This window comes from Dipodomys ordii, unplaced genomic scaffold (genome assembly GCF_000151885.1).
Source record: "Dipodomys ordii isolate 6190 unplaced genomic scaffold, Dord_2.0 Scaffold43, whole genome shotgun sequence".
NCBI lineage: Eukaryota > Metazoa > Chordata > Mammalia > Rodentia > Heteromyidae > Dipodomys > Dipodomys ordii.
Genome location: NW_012267259.1, coordinates 30,734 through 55,059, shown reverse-complemented (window position 1 = coordinate 55,059; position 24,326 = coordinate 30,734). Strand labels below are relative to the sequence as shown.

Sequence of the window (24,326 nt, the reverse complement as noted above, 5' to 3'; positions counted from 1 at the left end):
ATCTAGGGAAAATTATAAGTAAAAAGCAGTACATAACAGCCCAGCATCTGAAAGATGTTGTATACAACAGATACAGCTAACTATAAAGACATTGAGATTCAAGACCTGAGTCTTTGCAAAGTTGTTTTGATCTAATGATTTTCTCCAGAAGGACAAACTGCTTGCATCACATAGTTATCTTCCTTCGCCTAAGCTGCTGAAGCCACGAAAATATTTGTCTCAATCTTCCTGATAAAGAATATTCATTCCTTAGAGAATTTTCTTTTCTTATAGGATTTGTATCAGTATGTCGCAAGACACTTTTCAAAAAAACATCTCAACCTTTTCATTCAGTGATTCAATCTCCAGTTAGATGTCTTAATAGTTGGGACTTTATCTTAAGGTTTGTATGTAAGGAAGTTCATTTCAGTGTTATTTCTAATGAAGGTTGGAAGTGTCTTATATGATCAATAGGAGGAATTAAACTGTGGTACAGTTGCTGTGGGAATTTTGGGTATCCATTACAAAATTTAATTTTCAAGAATTATTTAATGATAATGGAAATGTTCTTACTCTAATGTTAAGTAATGAAAGCAGTACACTACTCAGAATGCAAAATGATACGCGGTCTATGGAAGGATCTTTGGCAGTTTTCACCCTCAAGTCCAGACAAATTAATCTTCTGACTCAGCAATGCTATGTGCAAGAACCTGCCCCAAAGACACTCTGGCAAGTACCCAAAGAAATATAAGCACACTGCTACTCACTACAGCTTTATTCTTAATAACAGAAGAGCAGGAATAACCCAGATGCCCATCATTGGGTGACTGACGGGATAAATTATCATATGCACAACATGGAACACTACTATGTAGCTATCACAAGGAGCCGGAAGAACGTGTTTCCTTATATGGAAAAAAATCTCCTGGACATTTTGACACTTTGTTAAGAGAAAAAAATTAAGATACAGAATGATTTATAGAATGTGCCACCTTCTGTAGAAGAAGAGCAAGTTCGGTTGTTTTATAGTATTTTTTTCCTTTTTTTTTTTTGCCAATGCTGAGGCTTGAACTCAGGGCTTGAGTGCTGTCCTGGAGCCTTTTGGCGGTCAAGGCTAGCACTCTACCACTTGAGGGTGCCACCTCCAGCTTTTTCAAAGTAGTTTATTGTAGATAAGTGTCTCACAGACTTTTCTGTCCAGGCTGGCTTCGAACCGAGATCCTCAGATCTCAGCCTCCTGAGTAGCTAGGATTACAGACGCTAGTCACCAGTATCTAGCTTTTTAAATTAAAAAAAAAAACTTAAAAGTTTAGCTGTGAAACATGGCAGCTTGTTTCTAAATCATGTACTTCTATTTATTCAATGATTACCAGTCGGGACTGATTTAAACACTCAGGGTGTCTAGCAGTCTGAAGACATAGTTTGGTTGTCATAATCTAGGAACTGGGGTTTGGTGATGCTACTGGCATCCCGTTAGGTAGAAGTCAAACATCCTATAATTCACAGGACAGTGCTGTGACAGAATGATATCAATTGTCAGTGGGGCTGAAGTTGAGGAATCTTGCATTAACTCTTCTATCATAGGCCAGGTTGAGGCCATTTTCTAATGAGAGCATTTAAAATTAATAATAAGGAACTCAATTTTACATGCAAGTATTAGATATATGTCCAAAGTGAATATTAATTATATTAATGCTGTTAGGAATAAAGATTTTTTTAATTAGAGAAAGATATACTTACAAAGTCAAATAATTTACATGAAACCTTATCATTTTAAATGGAAAATACTAGCATGAGTTCATTATTGGCCTCTTTATTTATTAATTAATTTTGTGCAGCATTGGGAATTAGACTCAGGACTTTGAGTACACTAAGCAGGTATTCTATCATTGAGCTATAAAGTCCATTTCTGTCTCTTTTTGAAAGCAGTTCTTAAATCCAATGACAAGGCCAAGAACCAATGCTGGCCAGGTAGCAAAGATCACCCCTAATTCTATGAAATCATGATCTGAAATATCATTTCCTAGAGAAAAAAGGGATTCTAGGAATGAATAACTGATTGCGGATCAGGAGCAGAATATATAAATTAAACCTGGAGCATCTAGTGTAAATAGCAAGCAAGTACATCTGACAGCAAGGACAACTAAGAAACAGAACACCAACAGTATTATTCTATTACTAGATTAGAGGGGCAGAATGAATCTGGGTAGGCAATTATTTCTACTACAGCAATATTGTGAAAATGCACAGATCTGCACTAATATGGTAGACAAGTATTCAGACAAGGATGTCTGAATAGCAGCTGTCTGTTGAACCTTATACTGGTGTCAGCCTTTTTATTTATCCTTAAAATATCTCTATTATTCCTATGGCCAACATTACGTGTATCAAATTATTTCATGTAATCTGGGCACTGGTGGCTCATGCCTGTAATCCTAGCTACTCAGGAGGCTGAGATATGAGGATTGCAGTTCAGAGCCAGCCTGGGTAGGAAAGTGTGTGAGACTCTCATCTCCAATAAACTCAGAAAAACCTGGAAGTAGCGCTGTGGCTCAAGTGGTAGAGCACTAGCTTTGAGCACAAAGAAGCTCAGGGACAGCACCCAAGCCCAGAGTTTAAACCCCATGCATTGGTGGGAGGGGGTAAATCTCATGTAACCCTCATCCTTGCACCTTGCCTCAACCTCCTTGAATATACAGTGTTCAGGAGGACACATATGCTACCATGGCAGTACTCTACCGTTCCTGAAGTTATCAGTCTTTGGAGAATCTATCCATTGCTTAGGTTGACATACAGAAGTAATCAGTGGCTGCAGAGTGGAAGACAATATTTGCAAGTCATGTATCTACTAGAGGGACTTGTATCTAGGGTGTGTTCTTAAATATTTAACTTGGAAATAAAAAGAAATTTCTATATGTACAAAAGAATTTGAAATGACAAAGACTTTTCTTACATGTACAAAAATTTGAAAAGCCAACACACAAAACATTTCTCCAAAGACAATATGAAGTTGGCCAATAAGTACATGAAAAGATGCTTAGTGTATCATTAGTCATTACAGAAATAATGCAAATCAAAACCACAAGATACCATTTCTCATCTACTTGGATGACTGTTCTGTAATCAAAAACACAGATAATAACAAGTGTTTGGAAGGACATGGAGAACCCGAATCCTCATTTGTTGCTAGTGGGAATGTAAAATGGTACAGCCACTTGGAAAACAGTTGGGAAGCCCTTCAAATGATTCAACAGTTACCAAATGACTTTAATTCTACTCACAGATATAAGTTTAGGCAAATCTTTAAGCTGGGCATGGTGATTCATACCTCTAATCCTAATTACTAGAGAGGTGATATGGGGAAGATTGAAGTTTGAGGCCAACTCAAGCAAAAATTTATCAAGACCCTATCTCAACCAGTAAGTTGGGCTTTCAGAGCATACTTGAATACACATTGTTAAAATGGAAACATTTAACATAATCTTCAAAATTAAAAATGTTGATTAACTCAACATACTAGAAAAAGCTTTTCTAAATATGCCATCTTAAATCATTTACATATTTACACAGCAGATTTGAAATGGATGTCCTGATATCTTAGTGATGTCTTGTTTGGGACTGCAGAGAGCATATACTAAAAAATAATTTTCTCTTTTCCTCTCTGAGGTGGAAGAATATGCGGGGGGGAGGTGGAAATGGAAGGTATGAGAGAGAGTCTCAAGTTCCTGCTCTGTAGTAAGATTGCTGTTGACGTTGGGTAGATTGACCTCTCTTGACCTTGATCCCTCTCTGGAAATAGGAGGAGCACTGTTCCCATTATCTGCCTCCTGCCTCACCTTTGGCTCTAAAAAATACTATATGAGAAAATATTCTCAGAACTACAAAAGGATTGTAATTATTTTAAAATATATTTTCCAAATAGATAGCAGAGTTTTCCCTAGCCAGCATCTCTTATTTCCCAATTCACTTTTAGAATTCTTCTTAAACCACTCTGGAATACAGTTTGAATGAAACACTCAGAGAGTAGATTATATTTTTTAATTAGAGATTATTTAGATTTCTATTTACTGTACAGCATTAAAAAAGACTTTCTTCCTAACTTTAAAAAAAGTTTAATTGTAGAACTAATATAAATCTAAACATCTCATTTCTGGAGTATTGTTTGGGACTTGGAGACTGGAAACATTTTATAGTTCTATGTGAAAGTCCCACTTACTTTAAAGATAATAGGGCCACAGGTTTCATGACTCCTTACCCCATGGATACCAAAGTTTGAGACTGCTTAAGTCCCTTGTGTAAAACAGCATAGCACTTACATATAACCTGCACATTGCCTCCTCCATCTCTAGAGTAAGTGCTAGGTGAATATTGTTCTACTTTATCTTCTCTTCTTGGTGTTGGAAAGAAAAAGGTCTATACATGCTCAGTACCAACACAAGGCTTTATACTCCCCTTTTCTATCTGCACTTGGCTGAGTCTGTGCATGCAGAGCCAGTGGGTACAGAGACTAACCATAGGTAATTCAGCTTTAAACTCAAAGTGCTCATTTTAAATACTGGCAATATTTAAAATAAAGCAGACCTGACCTGTGTTCTATTACGGTAGAATCTTTCATGGTACTGATAGCAAGAATTGAGGATATAAACAGTAAGCATTCAAATTAACCTTCCAGGACTGGAACCAGACAACTATGCTTTGCATAAAGCACTTCCTATAAAATCTTTATCGGTACTTAGGCTCATGAAAATGTATTCAACATGTACTCTTTTGATCTCTTACCATGGCAAGTTAGAAGCGGCTAAGACAAACACAAGATCTTCCGAGCGTGCCAGACCATCCATCTGCACCAGTAGCTCTGTCTTCATTCGAAGGCTTCCTTCATGTTCTCCCCTAGAGAGAAACAAGAAGACAAGAGTGGAACTTGCAGCAATGACTCAATGAGTCTAGAACAGGCTCTGTTTTGGTGGTAAAGAGGGCCATTCTTACTAGAGCTAGAGAAAATATACAACTTGGCATTGTAACAGAAAGGAAGTAAGCAAATAAAATAATGATGCTCAAAAGCAAACCAAAGATTTTCAGTGAGTGGGAAAATAACTATTATCTACTGGTGATCCAGTAGATAAAAACGTAACCCAGTGGGCTGGGAAGGTGGCTCAGTGGTAGAGCGCTTGCCTTGCATGCAGGAGGCCCTGGGTTCGATTCCTCAGCACCACATAAGCAAAAAGAAAAAAGCCAGTAGTGGTGCTGTGGCTCAAGTGGTAGAGCGCTAGCCTTGAGCTGAAGAGCTGAGGGACAGCGCCCCGGCCTAGAGTTCAGGCCCCATGACCAGACCCCCAAAAAAACCCAAAATAAAACGTAACCCAGCTAACCATTTGCAGCATTATTTAGCCAGGATTAGGATTAGAGGCTCAAGCTTACAATAGATAATAGATCATTATAATAGAGTATAGGCTCACAACTATAATCCTAGCTACTCAGGAGGCTGAGATCTGAGTTTGAAGCTAGCCCAGGCAGGAAAGTCTACGAGACTCTTATCTCCAATACTTAGAAAAGGCCAAAGTGGAGCTGTGGCTCAAGTGATAGAGTGCTAGCTTTGAGCACTTAGCGATTCAGAGACAGTTCCCAGGCCCTGAGTTCAAGCCCCAGGACTGGCCAAAAAAAAGGCATTAATTCAGAATAATCCCTTTCATTGGTACAGCATGCATGATAATTAATTTTTAAAAGAGATATATGACTATATATATATATATATATATATATATATATATATATATATGCTTTACTCTCTTCTAATGAGATTACAAGACAATGACATGGACTATGCTTTCTTTGCATAATAGACTAGAGGCAATTTTCTGTGCAAATTTTCCTCCAAGCCTTACCTAAGACACTACTATCGACAAGGAGCAAACTATTTGGACCTGGAGAGCCCAAATGGTTTAGATAGAAGCCACATGGACTCTCCTTCTCCTTCACTTGAATAGATTTATTTAAATAAAAATGTGTTTCTTGGACAAGACACTCAACATCTCATTCATTCACGTACGTGGTAGTAACCCAAATTAGGTTCAGATTGAGTATTCTTAATCTCAAATGCTTGGGGCCTGAAGATTTTCTTATTTCAGAATTGTTGACTTGGACTATTTGCTAATATATAGTTGGGGATGAGACTCAATTCTAAACATGAAATTAATTTATATTCACATACATTTTATATACATAAAAGTGATTTATATAATTTTTTAAATAATTCATCTATGCAATAACTTTTCATGGTGTGTAATATTCCATTTGTGGTGTCTCATCAGTACTCAAACATTTCAGAGTTTGGGCAATTTTATATATTTGATTTTCAAATTAGGCATGCTCATGTATAAGGCTTTGTAGAACCTAGCTATCATTTCCTGAGAGGGGACTCTCTCACAGTACAGTTAACTGTCAATTCAGCATTTTATTATAACTACAATTCTTTAAACCCAGAAGATCCAAGAAGATTTTTACCACACTTTCTCTTATTTCTTACCCTAGAGTCTTCAAACTCCAGATAAGAAAACTGAGAATGGAGGTATAATGTGTAATATACTCAAGGATGGTAGATGGAAAGCTCCCCTAAAAGCCCAATAAAGGCTGTGGGAAGCCTCATTAGAGGCTAGCAAAGGGGAAGGCCAGTGCCCAGGTACTAGGTTCAGGCAGGACAACACGGTCTGTCATTACAGGGGAAATGGAGGTCAGATATCATATCCATCTGGCTGCCCCCGTCAGGGTTGGTACAGAGGTGGAGGGCTGCCACATCAAGGCCATTAGAATCAACTACAGAAATCCTATCCTATCTGGCTGAATCCTCAGGATTGTTTATCCCTGCTGGGAAAATGGTTTCCAATGAGTATGATTTCATAAATTATATTCTAGTTTTATTTCTTTTTTTTTTGTTTTGGGTCCGGTCGTGGGGCCTGAACTCTGGGCCTGGGCGCTGTCCCTCAGCTCTTCAGCTCAAGGCTAGTGCTCTACCACTTGAGCCACGGCGCCACTTCCGGCTTTTTTCTTTTTTCTTATGTGGTGCTGAGGAATCGAACCCAGGGCCTCATGCATGCAAGGCAAGCGCTCTACCACTGAGCCACCTTCCCAGCCCTCTAGTTGTATTTCTAACAAGCAAATTATTTGCTTTATTTTATCACTATTAATTCTGTCTTGCTATAGACCATTAAAGGTCTTAAATAAATGTAGCTGTATTGAGATTTCTCCCAGATTTTTTTTTTAAGCTGAAGGTACCAACTTTAATTTTTTCAAGTCTCAAAGGAAAAAATACTTATGATCAAAAGAGAAATTGGTCTTAAAATGAAGCAGACAAAAAGAAAAAACTTACCTAGCATTTTGAAAGCATAAACAAGCCTCTAACAGTCTGAGAAAAATCCCTTCCCCCTGGGGACATTAGCCGACACTTAATCTTTAGAAATAACGTATGTGACTTATTTAAGATCCCACATGCTGGGCCATAACCTGATGCCAGAGAAGTGGGGGCTTTCCCGGCCTCACACACTGTCAAGGACCTCGTGTAGGGAGTGGAACGGAGACTTGGCTCATCCCCCTGGCGTGGTGGTAAGCCCCAGGCCCCGCTGGCGGCCCTCTGGCTCCAGAGGAGGCTGTCAGGGGCGGCTATTTTGAGCCAGCAGGGCTGAGATCCTGGAGCTGGGTGATCTTCAGGCCTGAAACCCATTCTGTAAGGATGGGGGAAGGGAGAATAACATTTCCTCCGGTTCTAAAAACTACTTAAATCAGCTATTCAGTTAACAGGATCTAATTTAAAGACCTTTCCATGTGTCTACAGAAAATTTGTGGGCTTATTAATAGGCTCATTCTGCTGGTAAATGTCGATGGGCTTCCGACCATCAAACACACTTACAAAAGGGGAGAAATGATGACCAACACACACACACACACACACACACACACGAGTCTGTTACCCAGGAGCCATGCCTCTCTGACTCATCACTGACTCCAACTCATCCAGGAAAATTGTGGAGGGGGCGTGATAGTGGGCAAGTTCAAATAGCACCTACGTGGAGAAAAGCAAAGACATGTTTAAATTCACATATTTAATCTCGTCACCATATACTTAAAGCCCTCAGATACTCACGGAGATTAAAAGCTTAGAATGATTGTAATAATAAGCATTCATTCTACACTCTGTTATTTCACAGTAACTTTATAATCATTACCATTATTTCTCCCTTCTACCACCCCAGGGGGTTGGATGGTCCAATTATTTCCATTTATCACTTGATAAAATTAGAGCCAGAGAGAGTAGGTGGTTAATTCAAGGTTACTAATCATAAATGGGAGAGCAGAAGATAAAACCCGGCTCCCAGGCTGCCAGTTGGCTCGTTAACCCTACAACCATCCTGTCAATGGCATCTTCTGTTCAGCCATAGAAAGCATTAGAATTCGCAAAATCATGTGATGATGTCTTTCCTTATTCTTTGGAGACAGTGAGAGGCTTATTCTCTCATTCAAGGAAGGCTTAGTACTATACTTTTCTACTTATGGATACACCAAGGCTGAAAATGTTGTCCCTTTCTGCTTTGCAAATTATCCCATGGGGTCCTCATTTCAACCTTGCTATTGGTAAGGTTCTTGAAGACAATTCTTGATTGAATGAAGATGTTTTACTCCAGGAAAAAAAAAAATGTGTAGACTGAACAAGAACAAGAAAGCAACCAGAAAAAAACTCAAAAGACAAAAAGAAAACAACCAGCAAAAGAACAGACATACAAAAACAAAATAAGGAGCTCTAAAAAGAGATGGGGTGGTAAGGAGAAGAATAGAAAAATCTAAACTTAAAAAAAACAAACATCTAAAATGGCTCTCCTGAACACCGTGTACAATTCTTCACTGGTTGATCAGAGAAAGCAGTAGAGGTATAGAAATGAATAGAAATTCTTTAATAGCCATGGGGGGATTTATTCTGCATGCTACTTAGCACTAGCAAAGCATCACAGAACAAATAAAAGAGCCAGGGGCTAGTTAACAGCTAGAGCATGATTTCTCAGGAATAGCAGCTGAGTTTCCCCCTCAGGTTGAATCACTGAGTGGGAAATTCCTCAACTTCCCTGTTCACTGCTCAGAGTTTGGTACATCCAAGGTCATGTGTCAGCATTTCCCTTTCACAGAGTTCTGTTCATTGGAGAGAGAGTCTAATGTACTGAGAAAACAAAGACAAGGCTGGGACACTCACCACAAATGTCTTTTAGGTGTAATGGAGACCACGTAACTATGAACAAGTTAACTTTCCTTCCTTGTTACAAAATGAAAGCCCAAATATCCCTGAAATTAAGGGTGATTACAACAGCAGCCATCTACCTACTGAAGAATATCAGAACAACATACATTTTTAAGGTGCAGGAGACCAATTGGAAGAACCACACCAAGGGCCTAGGTCTCCACATTGTCCACATTGCTCTTTCCACTCCCATAGAATAAATAGAAATCTGGGTAAGTGCTTCTGGAATTAGTCTAAAATATTCAGAGGTACTTGAAGGAAGTTAAATGATAGGGTTGGAGGTAGGGGAGTTGAAAGATGTGAGCATCAACCAGTGTGTGTGCATTTACTAAAAAGATCACTAAGCTATTCAATACTGCAACTCCTAAAAGGCAAGAACATTATGGGGGCTGGGAGTAGGGAGGAGTAACCCAAAGGTTCCCTATAAATATCTCCTTAATTGGAATACAAAAAGAAAGAAATGATAGGCAAAAGTAATCTGATTTAGGGGAAGGGACTAAAGGGCTTTCTTTCTCTGAAAGCCTCACATGCTTGGCAGCATGACCAAGATTTTCCAGTAGGGATATACCAAGGTCCAGATAATATTTTCCCAAAGCTAAGAAGATGGATCCCTCATGGTCAAAAAATATGACTTGTTTCTTTCTTTGGATACTTTGTAATGTCTTGAGCTCATAGTTCTAAATACCACTATTCATAGCAGGAGATGAACCTAAACTAATTCTGGGGGTGTCTTTTAAAGATTTTGTATTACCCAATACAAAGAAATGAAATGCACGCCCCCCCCAAAAATGACTGAGACTGATAAGGATTATAGTTGGCTGAATTTTAGTTAATTGAAATTGGGATAGCCAGAATCCCAGGAAATTACAAATATAGGAGTAACTAAATTCTTTTTTTGGGGGGGGGGTCCAGTCATGGGGCCTGAACTCTGGGCCTGGGCGCTGTCCTTCAGCTCTTCAGCTAAGGCTAGCGCTGTACCGCTTGAGCCACAGCACCACTGCCGGCTTTTTTCTTTTTGCTTATGTGGTTCTGAGGAATTGAACCCAGGGCCTCATGCATGCAAGGCAAGCGCTCTACCACTGAGCCACCTTCCCAGCCCCCATGGAGTAACTAAATCCTAACCTCATCTTCGGACCTAACACTGAGTTATGCTCAACATACCAAAGAAGTAGGAGATGTCAATGGATAGTTTTCATATTACAATCTTGAAGAAATGATAAGAATTTATAAAAATTATAAACTTGAAACAATTTTAAATTATATATATATGTATATAAAGCTGGTGTGGTAACTGATGTCATTTCGGTGTTAGAACATTTACTTAGTATATGCAAGGCTCTGAGTTTGATCCTCAACACTGCAAATTTTATATGTGTGTCTCTGTATCAAAGTAATATATAATAATAATTGATTTAATTTATTAACCCTCTAAAAATATTCCATTTGACTTCCTTAGAGGCCAAAAATGGTTTGGAAATGCATTTTCCAAGGAAACAAAATTGCAGAATAATAGGATAATTTCTTTTTTTTTTAATGTAGCATTTTATATTCACTCAGTACTGATTCCTTATCAATCATTTTTACAGAAAGCAATAGTTCATCAGGATTTCTTGGAAGGACTGATTTATGTTAAATCATACATCATACGCAAGTATTTTCTTAAAATGACTAAAAGATAAAGTAAAAATTTTAATATAAAATATATTGTTGACTAGAAATAAGATATTTTAAAGATAGGAACAGCTTTCAAGAAAGGAACAAATCCTTTAAGATATGAATGACTATGAAGGGAAAATTTCAGAGTACCAAAAGAATAATTAAATTTCAAGTCTCTTTATCCCTCCGTGGCCAGTATGCCAGGACCTGGAATATAGTAGCAGCTTCTCAATAAATGTTACCTGGATATGCTACACATGCTTAATGCTTGACTAGAGAAAACAGACAGCTTTTTCCAGCTTTCATTCCTGAGTTGTATGAATCAAAAGAAGGGTTGATGGAGCCGGGCACTGGTAGCTCACACCTGTAATCCTAGCTACTCAGGAGGCTGAGATCTGAGGATTGAGGTTCAAAGCTGGCGCTGTGGAGCAAGAAGTAGAGCGCTTGCCTTGAGCTGAAGAGCTGAGGGACAGTGCCCAGGCCCAGAGTTCAAGCCCCATGACCGACCAAAAAAAAGTTGATGGAGAAGTTCCAAAAAAGATCATGCTTTTCTAATGAGGACATGACTAATACCAATATATAATAGCCAACAAATCACCCAGGCTTTTGATAATCAAGATTCTGGATAAAATCTGACATATATAGCCCTATTTCACCTTGAAACAAAGTCCAATGTCATTTTGTACCATTATATTATGCCAAAACATTGCTTTAAATTACTTAAACTTTTTTTGGGGGGGTCCAGTAGTGGGGCCTGAACTCTGGGCCTGGGCGCTGTCCCTCAGCTCTTCAGCTCAAGGCTAGCACTCTACCACTTGAGCCACAGCGCCACTTCCGGCTTTTTTCTTTTTTGCTTATGTGGTGCTAAGGAATCGAACCCAGGGCCTCAGGCATGCAAGGCAAGCACTCTACCACTGAGCCAACTTCCCAGCCCCACTTAAACATTATTTTAAACAACCAAACTTAAGGGCTGGGTGTGAGGTTCATGCCTGTAATCGTAGCCTCTGCCTCCTCAGATTTGAAGGACAGTTGATCAGGCTGGCCCCTGAGCAAATGCACCATACCTTATTTGAAAAAACAGCTAAAACAAAAAAGGCCTGGGGAAGTGGATCAAGTAGTCAAATGCCTGCCTAGCAAGCTCAAGATTCTGAGTTCAAACTCAGATACCACCAACTAAAAAACCAAAATTAAGAATCCTTACCCGAACAAGTTTTTCTGAATCTCCTCTCCATTTGCTGACAATGGTAGATGCAGAAATGTTAAAGAAGGTTGTTTTGCATTCAGTGGCCACAGCTTTAGCCAATAAAGTCTTCCCTGTACCTAAGCGACAGAGGATCAATATAAACAAGAGCTTAAATTCCACTCCCTTACTTACAGATAGAAGTCAGGGTCACATGGGAATGAGAAAGTGGTCACTCAGCTCTCATTTCCCTCAGTCCTGAAGTAAGGACCGAAGTGGATAACTCACATTCTGTACACACACAAGACACAAATCAAAAGATACATTTACCTGGAGGTCCGTAAAGCAATAGTCCTTTCCAGGGAGAAAGAATTCCTGTGAATAGCTGGGGATACTTTGGAACAAAGAACAATGTGAGGTTGAGGATATACCCTTGGCACGGGCAACCAGAGCAAAATACAGCCTAGGGTTGTGATTCTTCTCTTCCTTTTTAAGGTCTGCATTTTGGATATAACTTATTTGTTCCCATTTTATTTTCACACCTGATAAGGAATGTCTGACTTGTTAATATCTGACTTAAATTTTCTTAAAAGAGGAACATTTTTAAGGAAAAGCATATGTAGCTATTTTTCCTCTCAATAACAGTAGCTTACATGTATGGTGTCATTTTCCCTAGAGTTCTATCTATATGTACAGTATTTGGCAATCTTTTGAAGGTTGTAAAACATAAATGAATGTTGTGATAAATTCCAGAACCAACAAATAAAGCCATGTGCCTGCAAGAGCAACATTAAGCTTCTTTTAGAAGTAAAAGACATTTAGTGGCAAGTGCGTCAGAAGAAAACGACTCCAGAAAAATATTTTAGTCTCTCCAAAAGTTCAAGGTCAAAATACCTAGAAGAAGGGCAGGATTGATAGAGAATGAGAAGGAAAAATAATAGTAAAGTTACAACTAGCTCCTAGTGATTTGTTAATGTTAATATCAAATTTCACACATATCTAGAGAGTTTCAACGAAATATTCTAAACTTTGGGAAAGCTTTGTCTTATGATTCTATTTAGCAAATTTCTATTAGTTCTGAACACCAATACATTTCTTACCCCATATCTTAACAGAAGAAAAAAGAGCAGGAGAATGACGAATCAAATTTATTGATTTTTTTTGTCTTCTTAGAATAAAAGCATTTAACAATTCGGTTTCATGAATTTGGTGCTATGTGTAAGTCAATACAATGAATATTCACTCCTGACTGAATTATAGAAAATGGCTACCAATCATTTGTAGCTCCTTCCATCAAGAGGAAGAATCTGTTTCTCCACCACTTGGATCTGGGACTGGTCTTGTGATGCCAGCCAATGAGACATTGGCAATTTTTTTTAAAAGACTTGAAAATATAAGACTAGCAAATAGAAGAAACAGAAGAATCATGAAAAAATGTTCACGAATGAGGACTTGCCCTTTTGTGACTTCTCCTAGGAAGCCACTGTGAAAGAACCAGACTTGCTTCCTAGGATAGAAGAGGCCATGGAGAGAGGACTCAGATGTTCCATTGATCCCAACGTTTCCTGCTCTCCAACCTTTCCACCACTCCTGTTAATGTCTCAGATAGGTGATTCAGTCAGACTGACAACACCAAATACCTCACCTGGAAAAGATGTGAGCCAGCCCAGCTGGAGCCAGTCCAGGCTGCCTATCCACAGAAATACAAATAGATAAATGATTGTTGTTTTTAGGCCCTACGTTGTGGTGTGGTTGGTGATATAGCAAAACTACACGATAAGCTGACTTCCTTGTTACTCTATTTGGAGAGTCCTGTTTTTCTACTTGTCTACTTGCTTCATGAGCCATGCAGAATCCCATGTCAACAACAAATAATGATCACAGAATGTTTGCCCTGCTGGCCACAGTTCTGAATGGGGCTGTCTAGTTTTCACAACCAGATGAGGCAAAGCCCTAGAAAATACTGGGATACCAGGAAGGTGGGTGTGTGGGGAAGATCCACAGATACAAACTATGTGTCCTTTTCCTATGATAAATAGTTCTCCAATAACAAGTATACTTTTAGAGAAGTTACTCCAAACCCATGTGAGGTAGCTGACCAATTATATATACAGCAGAGACTTAGATGTTAAGTAATTCCTTTAAGTAGACACCTGAGTTGAATCCATATGAAACATAATTTAAAATAGTCTGGAATAAACTGGGCTTGATGTTCCAGAATTAGCAAAATGTGACACATGCAAAAAATAAAAGCTAACTTGAGAACCAAACACCATCCTGCATTTCCCTTCCTGATAAGCATGTGACATACAGCTTGTCCTATGACAGATAATGAACAGAAATAACCCTGAAGGGGCTTCCCATGCTTACCCTTATAGGATATACAACAGCTTCTTTGACTAGCCGCTTGGCTGCATCCAGTCCAATAATGTCATCCCACTTTATGTTTGGATTATGGAGATAAATGTCCTGCAATATACATTTGAGCATCTTGTTAAAAGTAATGTTTTCCTCCACAGCTGTAATAAACATGTGAGCAGCAGAATACTTGACTCTCACTGGGATATAAGGTTCTAGGAGAAATACTTTTCGTGTGTGTGTGTGTGTGTGTGTGTGTGTACATTGTAATTTTGAGTCCATTCACCAAAAGGATTTGTCATGGAAACATTCACTGGTTTCTCCTGTAGAGATACAAATGACATAACAGTACTTTTAGGATGGGGGAAAAAAATCTCTTAACAATGGATACCTGTCCTCAGTCAATAGCAAACCATGCTGATGCATTACTGTAACCAAAGGGGCCACAGAATATATGTTATATTTGTTTTTACTACAACACACAGGTGTTTTGGTTTTAGTTGGTTTTGTGTTTGTTTTATCAGCACCTGGCTTCCCTCTTGTTCTTTGATTTGGCAAATACTTTTGTAATTTGTTGCATAAAAGAGATAAAGCTCCTCTGAGTTTCTTTTGTTCCCTAGAGCTCAGTCTCTACTTCCTGCAGGAGTAATTGCTTCTGCAACATTCAAGGAAGCAGACCATCCAGTGAAAGTGCGGCTTCCCCTCTCATTGGAGAGAGCCCTGTAGCAACCATTTAGAGCAATCAATTAGGGTAGCTTTTACTGATAACTAATTTACAGTTTCCAAACTTCAATTTCACTAGATGCCTCAACAAAGTCACTTGGGGGCCTTTTTCTCTGTAGGAGCTATTTTGGGAAAACATTGTCTAGAGCATTACATTAAAAACAAAAACAAAAAATTCTTTTCCAAAGTCTTCCTGAGTGACTACACAACAAACCTGGAATTTTTTTTTTTGGTTATTTACTTTTTTTTCTTTTTACAATATGGGGATTTTGAACTCAAGCATTCTTCTAACTTGTAGTTATTTTTCAGATAGAGTCTCAAGTTTTTGACTGAGGGTGTGACCTTAATCCTTCTGCCTATTTCTCCGGTATGTCTGGGATGATAGGCATGCACCACCACACCTGGCTTACTGAAGTTTAGAAAGTGTAAGTTAATTGATGGGCTTTCACTAGCTATTTGCTTGGTCTGCCTATGAACTACAATCCTTTGAGCAGCTGGGATTGAAGATGAGAGCTACCACTTCAGTTTAGTTTTAACAGGTAATACATATATGTGTTTCAAAAATGCAAAAGTACATTTGAAACATATTAATGAGCTTTCATGGTATTGTCTCCCCTTCACCCAAGTCACTCCACCCTTTCTCCATTTTATGAGAGAAACTATTTATAGAAATAAAAATGGTTTGGATCCTGCATGACATGCACAATCCATTCTTGGATAAGACGACAGAAAGGAACCAGTCCTGCCTTTTTTTTTTTTTTTTGAGACTGTCTCATCTTGCAGGCTAAGCTGGCCCAAACTGGTCTCAAACTCACAGTCTTCATATCTCGTTTCAACTTCCTGAATCCTGGGATTACAGCTATGAATCTCCACACCTAGCTCCAATCTTGCAAAAATGTAGGAGAATCCATAGCCCTTATTGTGGCCTTTTCTTAGGGAAATTTCCAACACAATGAGGCATTTTTTTTTTTTTGCCAGTCCTGGGGCTTTAACTCAGGGCCTAGGCACTGTCCCTGAACTTCTTTTGTTCAAAGCTAACACTCTACCACTTAAGCCACAGAGCCACTTCAGCTTTTTCTGCTTATGTGGTACTGAGGAATTGAACCCAGGGCTTCATGCATGCAAGGCAAGCACTCTATCACCAAGCCACACTCCCAGCTCCACAATGAGGCTTTAAACTTCCTTGATATATAAGACATCCATACATAAGAGCATTTCTTGTCTTCTAGAAGTGATCCAGAGTTCAACAAGGCAGTAATTTCCCCAGCCCAAAGTCCCCCCACTTCTAGCTTCTTCAGTCATGTCAGCATTTTGCAAAAAGGGTTAAGAGACTTGGGCATAAACCTATGCATCCCAGGAATTACAGCCTGGTTCTAGCTCTCATCCCTCCCACACCAGTGGAAACCTCAGAACTGGCCATACTCTCCATCGCTTTGCCATCCAGCCTCCTCGCTGTTCTTACCAGGAACCCTGATGATGCCATCGCCTGGAGGGACACTGTCCCAAGGCTCCTCATCTCAACAGGTCAGTTCCCAGCCCTGGGTACAGTTCACAGGACCCTTCCTCAGAAGCCCTGACTTTCTCTCCAGCCCCATGTCCCATTCACCCCGCCCCTCACCAAAATGACTCCCAACCTCACTCTACTGTCTCCTCACATAGCTTTTTCCTGTGTATCTTTTTCCCTCCTAACACTCCCCCCTTTGATGAAAAAAATGCCCCTCCTTCAAGCTCTCAGAGTGTACTTGCCCCACAACCAGAAACTTCTACAGGCAAGGACTGAGTCTGATCAGTTCCCCTTGTGTTCCGCAGCCCCTGCACAGGCCTGACACATTTCTGACACATTTTGGAAATGCAGCGTAAACTGGTGGGCTGCACAGAGAACCAGAGGAATGCTTAGTTACTGCTGCTGCTGTGCATTACTTTTGGATCATTTTAAGCCTATCTCTGAGCTTGCCTCCATTTTAGTCTCCAATTAAATGAGATCACTAAAATTAGAAAGTGTCCTATAACTCAGAATCTGCTCTAATCCCAGGAAGCGTCCCCAAGACCACACAACTTGAAAGAGAAGGGTTTAGAAATTCAGGTCAACTGATTTCAATGCCTATTTCATGAAGACATTAGGCTTCATTGCCTTTAAGCTTGAAAAAATCTGTAGTCTAAATGCTAAAATCTTTTCTACAAATTTTGTTGTTTTTTATGGAAATTTCCAATTATGAGATCAGTAAATACCCGACTTCTGTATTTCTAGGCTGTAATTATTTAAACAAAAGAGTAATGTGGTTTCCTTCTCTTAAAAGGTTTCTTTCCTTCACTTTTGGCCCTGCTATGATCACTAATTCACCTGTCCTTTCCTTTCTGAGTCTTTTTCACTTTCAGTTTTCTTGGCCTCTATCGTGAGATGGTGGGCTTTTTATATTGTAATTTTATGATTCTATAATTTATTTATCATGCATTATTATGCCTCTAAACAATATGAGTGCCTTTGCAAGTGGGGGCACTTTATAAATAAATGATCATATTTATTGTTATTAATAAAAGAAGCAGCCCGCAATGCTCCAGGAGCCCCAACCTCCTCTGTAAATTTGTGAATCAAGCAGCAGATCCTACCCGGCTCACCACTGCTGCCAATTCTCGCATCTCACTGTTCATGCCAATAAATGCACTCAGAGGTTTCAGCAAGCGTTCCTAGGGAGAGGAACAGAGAGGCTCACATGACAAGATTATAGCTTCATAATTTAGGAAGAAACAAATGATAAAAGATAGCTATGAACTTAGATTTGACCTCTAGGTTTTGCTGTACTCAAAATGAGACTTCTGAAGTTTATCTGGCTTCAGGCAGTTTGGAGGATGAGCTGTACTATGAGCCACTTACAGAGGAGTCTGGGTTACAGTCCAAAGTGTTCAAGTTAAGTTCACTGGTTGCTCCTTTGATAGCATCTGTGAGCAGCCCTCGGAAGTCAGTGATTTGGCCCTGAAAGGGAGTAATGATTATTTAAGCTATTAATACATGTGAGAAGACTGTTCTTAGTAGTTTGACCTCATTAAATCAAGCCACATTTAAATATCTTCATATATAGGACACACTTCAAGCTAAGCTTTAAAAAGAATCTGAACTAATATTGAACAAGGTGATGTCGTCAAGTTAAGACACTAAATAAAATCCTAAGTAATTGCTTAGGATGGATTTAGTTTGAATAAAAGTATATGCACATTTTTCAGTTTTTGTGCTTCCCTATATACTACTTTCCCTGGCTGGTTTCATCCCTTTAAAACACTACATGAACAGGAGGAACTGGATTCTGAAGTCGACATAGGCTCTGGTGACTGACTATACATGAGTCACTGCTCAGTAGAGTGCCAGAAAGAAAATAAGGGTACAAGGAATGCTGATTTCACAACCTCTGTGTGTGTAGAGCAGATATGGTAGTTCCATGTCTGTGAAAATAAGGCCAGAACAACCAGTGGTTTAATAACAAGTGTTTCAAGACAGGAGTCAAATCCAGATACTTAGTTCCCAAATCTATATCCTTCCAACACCTCTTTGTCTCCCCTAAATGCAGGAAGGAAAAGGCAAGGAGGCAAAACCATTTACAATAATAGTACTCAACACCTGTCAAGTGTCTGGTACATGGTAAGCCATGTCTTAACAAGATCTTTTAAAGTGGGTGCTGGGATTATGTCCATTTGACAGATGAGAGGAGAGAGACTTAGAGAGCTGACAAAGTTCCCAAAGTTACACAGCAGGGAAGTATCTGTACCAGAATGTAAACCAAGGCAGGCTGACTCCCGACTCCATATAAAACAACATACATATAGGATTTACAGGAAAGAACTGAAAATCCCAAAGCTAGGGTTCCTAATATGGCAATGAAAGACTCATTTTGGGAATCAGCCTCTGACAGCTCCTCATTAGTTCTGCCCTTGTACTGTTACTCTTTGAAATTCTAGGGGGGAATTCATCTACATTTTACCTTAAGGCCATTTCTTCTGGAAAGAGAAATTATAAGACCACTTCAAAGATTAGTTCTAAATTAAATAGTCCCAACCTAGTGAGTCAATCCATAATGTGAAGTTGTATCAGTATGAGGCATTCACAAATGAAACCGAAGTTGAGCACCTGTGGCTCACATCTGTAATCTTAACTACTCAGGAGTTTGAGATCTGAGGATCGTAGTTCAAAGCCAGCTAGGGCAGGAAAGTCTGTGAGACTCTTATCTCCAATTAACCACCAGAAAACTGGAAGTGGTTCTGTGACTCAAAGCAGTAGAGCGCTAACCTTTAACAAAAGAGCTCAGGGACAACACCAGGCCCCAAGTTTAAGTCCTACATTTAACAACACCAAAAAAGAAAAAGAAAGAAAGAAAGAAAAGAAAAGAAACTGAAGTAACAAAACTACTATGCAGAAAGGTAATGGGAACCATGGCAAAAGTTTTGAAGGCTAACAAGGAACCATTTCTTCATGGGACACACATGTCACCAGGTACCAGTTCACTAAGCCCCTAACCAGTGGTGCAGGCCAGTCAGGTAGTTCCCTATAGTTTCCAGAGAGATGCTCCAGGCACTCTTCCAAACACATAGACACAGAGTGCTTTTCCTGAAGAACAGAGCTAAGGCCACAGTTTGAAAACATAATTTCAGAAAAGAGAAGACTATTAAAGAAAGACATGCCTGAAAAGGAATGTGGTGCTTTTCATTTCCAAAGGACACTATATCCACTCCACCTAGGCTTGTTCTCTTTGAAAAACTACAAATCCAGTCATAAAGTTCATTATGAAAAAGGTAGAAATACCTACCAAAGTCAGGATTCGTACTATGTCAACTGAGGGGGTTTTTTCATGGCTCACATGAAATTACACTTCAGTCTGGATCGATGCCTTCAAGAAGGGTGACAGCACCAATCAACTACCCTTGACAGGACCGAAAAACTGAGCATGGACCACAACTCATTGAATAAAGCAAGATACCAATGTTTATTATGTGAAATCACAGAATTTGTTCTAGTCCTAGGTAGGTGCTACCACTAAGATATATCCCTAGCCAACCATAGATTTTTTTTTTAACCTAAAAGAAATCAGAGCTATCTCTTTCAAACACTTTAATTGACAACAAGAGGCATGAGTTCCCTGGAGATGGTTGTGTCACTCCAGACTGTTTTTTTCCCAGAAAGATCACAGATCAGAATTCCTTTCTGCTCCTTATTCAATGTTCCTGTTACTATACCAGACAGCTAATTTTTGTTATATTTTAACTTCCCTGTTTAACAAAAGTAACTTATCTTTAAATTTTTTCATTTAAAAAAAAAACAACAGAATTTCCTCTTTCCATATTATGATTCTGGGTTCCACTTACTCTTCGTGGGTGGGCATTTTCCTCTCCACTACCAGTATGGATTCTTGAGATGTTTAAGCCAAAGTCCGCATTCTCTATGTGAGTATTGCCGACCTCCTGGACAAAGGATAGAAAGAAGTCGACTGAGAAGCAAAGGAGAGATGTCTTCTTTAACTTGGCCCAGATACAAACTAAAACGGTGAGTCCCAATTCTGCAAATGAGGAACCCATGTGTGAACTGGCCACTTTTGTTAAGACCCAACAACTTGAACTAACAATCTCTCTGTGTCAGGAGGAAGAAACTGCCCCTGAAAGGCTGAAAAGACCCAAGGCCACAGTCTCTGTGGCCTTTGCAGTGGAGGAATTAGCTGGGTTCAGCACATCCTACACTAGCTTACCTTTTCTACTCAGGCCATGGTTGTTTGTGGCTAAAGCTGGGAAGATCTGGAAATGTAACAATCAGCCAGCCAGGATTTTCCTGCTTTACTTCATCATTTTCACACCAAAATCAGACCCAATGGCCACAATCACAAACTCTCCTCAATGGTGAGTTCTTTTTGGCCAACTGAATTTCAGGATTCTCCCTATCTCACCAGCAATGTTTGACATTAGTTCTTTCTTTTCATTTTTGTCTCCATTTCTGGTGGGGTTTCTTCCTCACAATATGGGATGCTTTGTTCTAGATTTTTTTTAAAGATTCTATACAGCTAGTGGTCTCCATCCCCTTGCTGCTCTCTCCTCCTCTGGACGCTCTAGTGTGGAGATGTTGAGCAAGGATCACAAAAACACAGAAGACCCTGAAGCCCAGGCATACCTCAGACTGGCCCTAAGCTATGCTGAGCAACTCAGGAAACATGACACCTGAAGTAACCTCAGCGGGGAGTACTGAACTCTGCAGTAGCAGGCCATGCCTTCTGAGGACATTACCCCACTGGGAAAGGTTGGGAAATGTAGTGATTTCTCCAGCAAATTCAAAATTTTCTACAGCTTTCAGAGAATTCTACAATTCAATTAAATAGACAATTTAAAAAAAAGAGAACGTCAACAGATAAATATTACCTTTTTCTTGGGTCTATTTCTCAGCCAAGTGTTATCGCCAACATTAAGCAAAGTCATTCTGACCTGTTCAGGATTCTCCTTATTCAGGGATTTGGAGTCCCCTGTCTTCCCTGTGGTAGTTTTGGATCTTGGCCTCTGCTGATTGATCTTGGGGAGATTTTGACAAGTGTCACTCATTACCCTATGGAGTAGAAGAACATGTTTGGAGGTCATTATTCTAACCACTTAGGTTGAGGTAAACAAACAACTACTATAGCACAGTTAAAGAAATACCTTGAAAGATGAGTAGAGGAGCTACAGTAAAACCCTTCCATCTGTGCCATCTTCCTATCTTGTCCATTCTATCTTTGACTACACATTGGGTTCCTCCAAAACTGGGCTAGTGGGCCCATCTCCCTCCCCCTACAAGTCTCAATCCTCCCTCTTTATTTCTTCTTTATTCCGTATAGCTTCAGCCCTTTGGCAGATGGCTTTAGTTCTAAAGAACACATCGCTTTATAAGGATTTTTCCACAGCTACTTCCTCAAGCGCATCAGACTAGGAAAAGAGGGAAGGGGGAGCCTTCATATTGTGAAGTACTAGATACTTTAGGGATTTGTATTTGGCTAATTCAACATCGTGGATATCACTCCTTGCCTACATAAAATATCTCTTGGAATTCTGTCTGCAGGAAACATCAGAAGGGGCTTGTGTGAGGGAAGCAACACTCACCCCATGTCTGTGGCTACAGATAACTCATATTTGAAAAATACTGTCCACTTAAGGCAAAACAAGGTGATGGAACTGTAAGTCAGAATAGTGGCTTCGTTGGTGAAGATAAGGGAGCATGATGGTGGACTATACCTGGGGTGGTTATAAGAGCACATATGTTTGACTACATATGAGTTATAAGAGGGAAATGTTTCATATGATATCTCTACCTCACAACTTCAATTTCTTATTGGGTATAAAAGACTCATGATGTTTGCTTTAATATGAAAAGACAACAATGCTAACAATTGTAAAATTTGTCTGGAAATGGAACTAAATTTCCTCTGCTTTAACTTTAGCCACCATTCTTGATATGTGCTCTGGGAAATTCTTTAGAGAGGGCACAATACTCCATAAGCGTGTGAAGATGGCTTCCACATTGGTCTAAGGACCGCCTCTGTTCAAGCTAAACATTCAGCCAATCCTAAAATGAACTTGCTTCCAGATTTCTTCTCATCATCATCACCTTCCTTTTGTCCACTGTCTTCAGACCATAATGAAATGAACTTCTGCTTTTTGTGCAAAGTTTTTGCAATGAGGAATCTTGAGACCACATTAGCAACGACACCCCACTTGAATGCTGTTGGCTCAGGGGCAGTTGCCACCAGTTAACGTGGATTTCTCTATCTCTAATTCTGTAATGGGGACTTACTTGCTGAGAATTTTTTGTTAGAGTCTAAACTTTATTCCTTTTAATTCCATCTTGTTGCCTAGGGTTCATCCTTCAAATCATCAAGACCTTTCAGGTCTCTGCTTCTGTTATCCATCAGATTAGATCATTCTTCTCCCCTCAGTCATCAGCAAGGGCAAAATTTGAAAAAGACATTTGATTCTGCTACTAGCCAGTCTCAAGACACAACCTCTCATTCAGCAACTATCTTTAAGGATAAAATGGTACACTGAAATATCATTCATTGCTTTCTGGATAATCCTTCTTGACTAAACATTTCCTGTCCAATCTTTATGCTGGCCATGTAAAAGTACCTACTCAGAAAGGAGCTAAGAAATCCTTGAATGGTCACACATGCCACCATACTCTCTCCCTAAAGGAAATTAGCCTCCAACCACATCACACTCACTCAAAGAATATTTGCAAGGCAAAAATACCAAGTTTCAGGCATAGACATGTGCCTGGAAAATCATCAGAATCTTGGTGCATTCCACAGCTGGTCTCTTAAAATGTTCTTCACTTTTCCTATTCACAAGTCATTTTCATTTATTGCCAGTCTGTCTAGTTTTATGAAAACTATAAATAAAGGAATAACACTTTCATCAAAACAATCAAAATCTTCTAAAGAACAGAGGAAAGCAATGGTAGCTGTAGGCTGAGGACAATACAAGCATCATGCTGGCGCTGTGTAGGCTTCACACACATTGTATGAAAAATGCCAAATAGACCTGTGAGGCACCCTGGCTCCTTTCTGTTCATACTGTAGACAGTGAATTTGATTCACCAGCACAGGTAACTTAGTGGGGCAGATGAACACCTCTTGAGGCTTGATAAGTTGTCTGTTATCTAAATCTTACGTTTTCTTTTCTCAATCATATTCTAAGATCTTCAAAAATCTTAGAATACCTGAAAGTTATGTAACCTCTATGGAAAACCCCTTTTAGCTGCTTCGAAGGCTTAGGCCTTATTATAATAGAAAAGCTCCCCAAGGCCTGCTGCTCCAAGCCCGCAGCACCCTGAACAGCAGCTCTCTGCTCTCTGGAACTCATGAATATATCTGAACAGGACAGCATGGGCATGACGTTGTGAGAGGGATGTGTTGGGAGTGAGGAGGAATAGGAAGAAAACTGAAGCTGAAGTGGGGGGATCTTCAGCAGAAAATGGTTAAGAAAAGAAAGGGCTCCCAGGGCTGGGGAGGTGGCTCAGTGGTAGAGTGCTTGCCTTGCATGCCTGAGGCCCTGGGTTTGATTCCCCAGCACCACATAAGCAAAAAGAAAAAAGCCAGAAGTGGTGCTGTGGCTCAAGTGGTAGAGTGCTAGCCTTGAGCTGAAGAGCTGAGGGACAGC

At 39.6% G+C, this 24,326-nt stretch overlaps 1 protein-coding gene across 1 annotated transcript in view; it reads right to left on the bottom strand.

Annotated features, from left to right (window-relative positions):
* Positions 1-24,326, bottom strand: part of Katnal2 (katanin p60 subunit A-like 2) — a 61,188-nt gene that overhangs the window by 9,647 nt on the left and 27,215 nt on the right. Inside the window, exons 5-13 of the mRNA XM_013018880.1 lie at positions 21,624-21,741; positions 20,523-20,618; positions 18,046-18,144; positions 17,781-17,858; positions 14,463-14,561; positions 12,423-12,486; positions 12,114-12,232; positions 7,941-8,032; positions 4,759-4,869 (exon numbers count right to left, since the gene is read on the bottom strand). Of these exons, the coding sequence (XP_012874334.1) occupies positions 4,759-4,869; positions 7,941-8,032; positions 12,114-12,232; positions 12,423-12,486; positions 14,463-14,561; positions 17,781-17,858; positions 18,046-18,144; positions 20,523-20,618; positions 21,624-21,741 (876 nt within the window). The remainder of the gene's footprint in view (positions 1-4,758; positions 4,870-7,940; positions 8,033-12,113; positions 12,233-12,422; positions 12,487-14,462; positions 14,562-17,780; positions 17,859-18,045; positions 18,145-20,522; positions 20,619-21,623; positions 21,742-24,326) is intronic.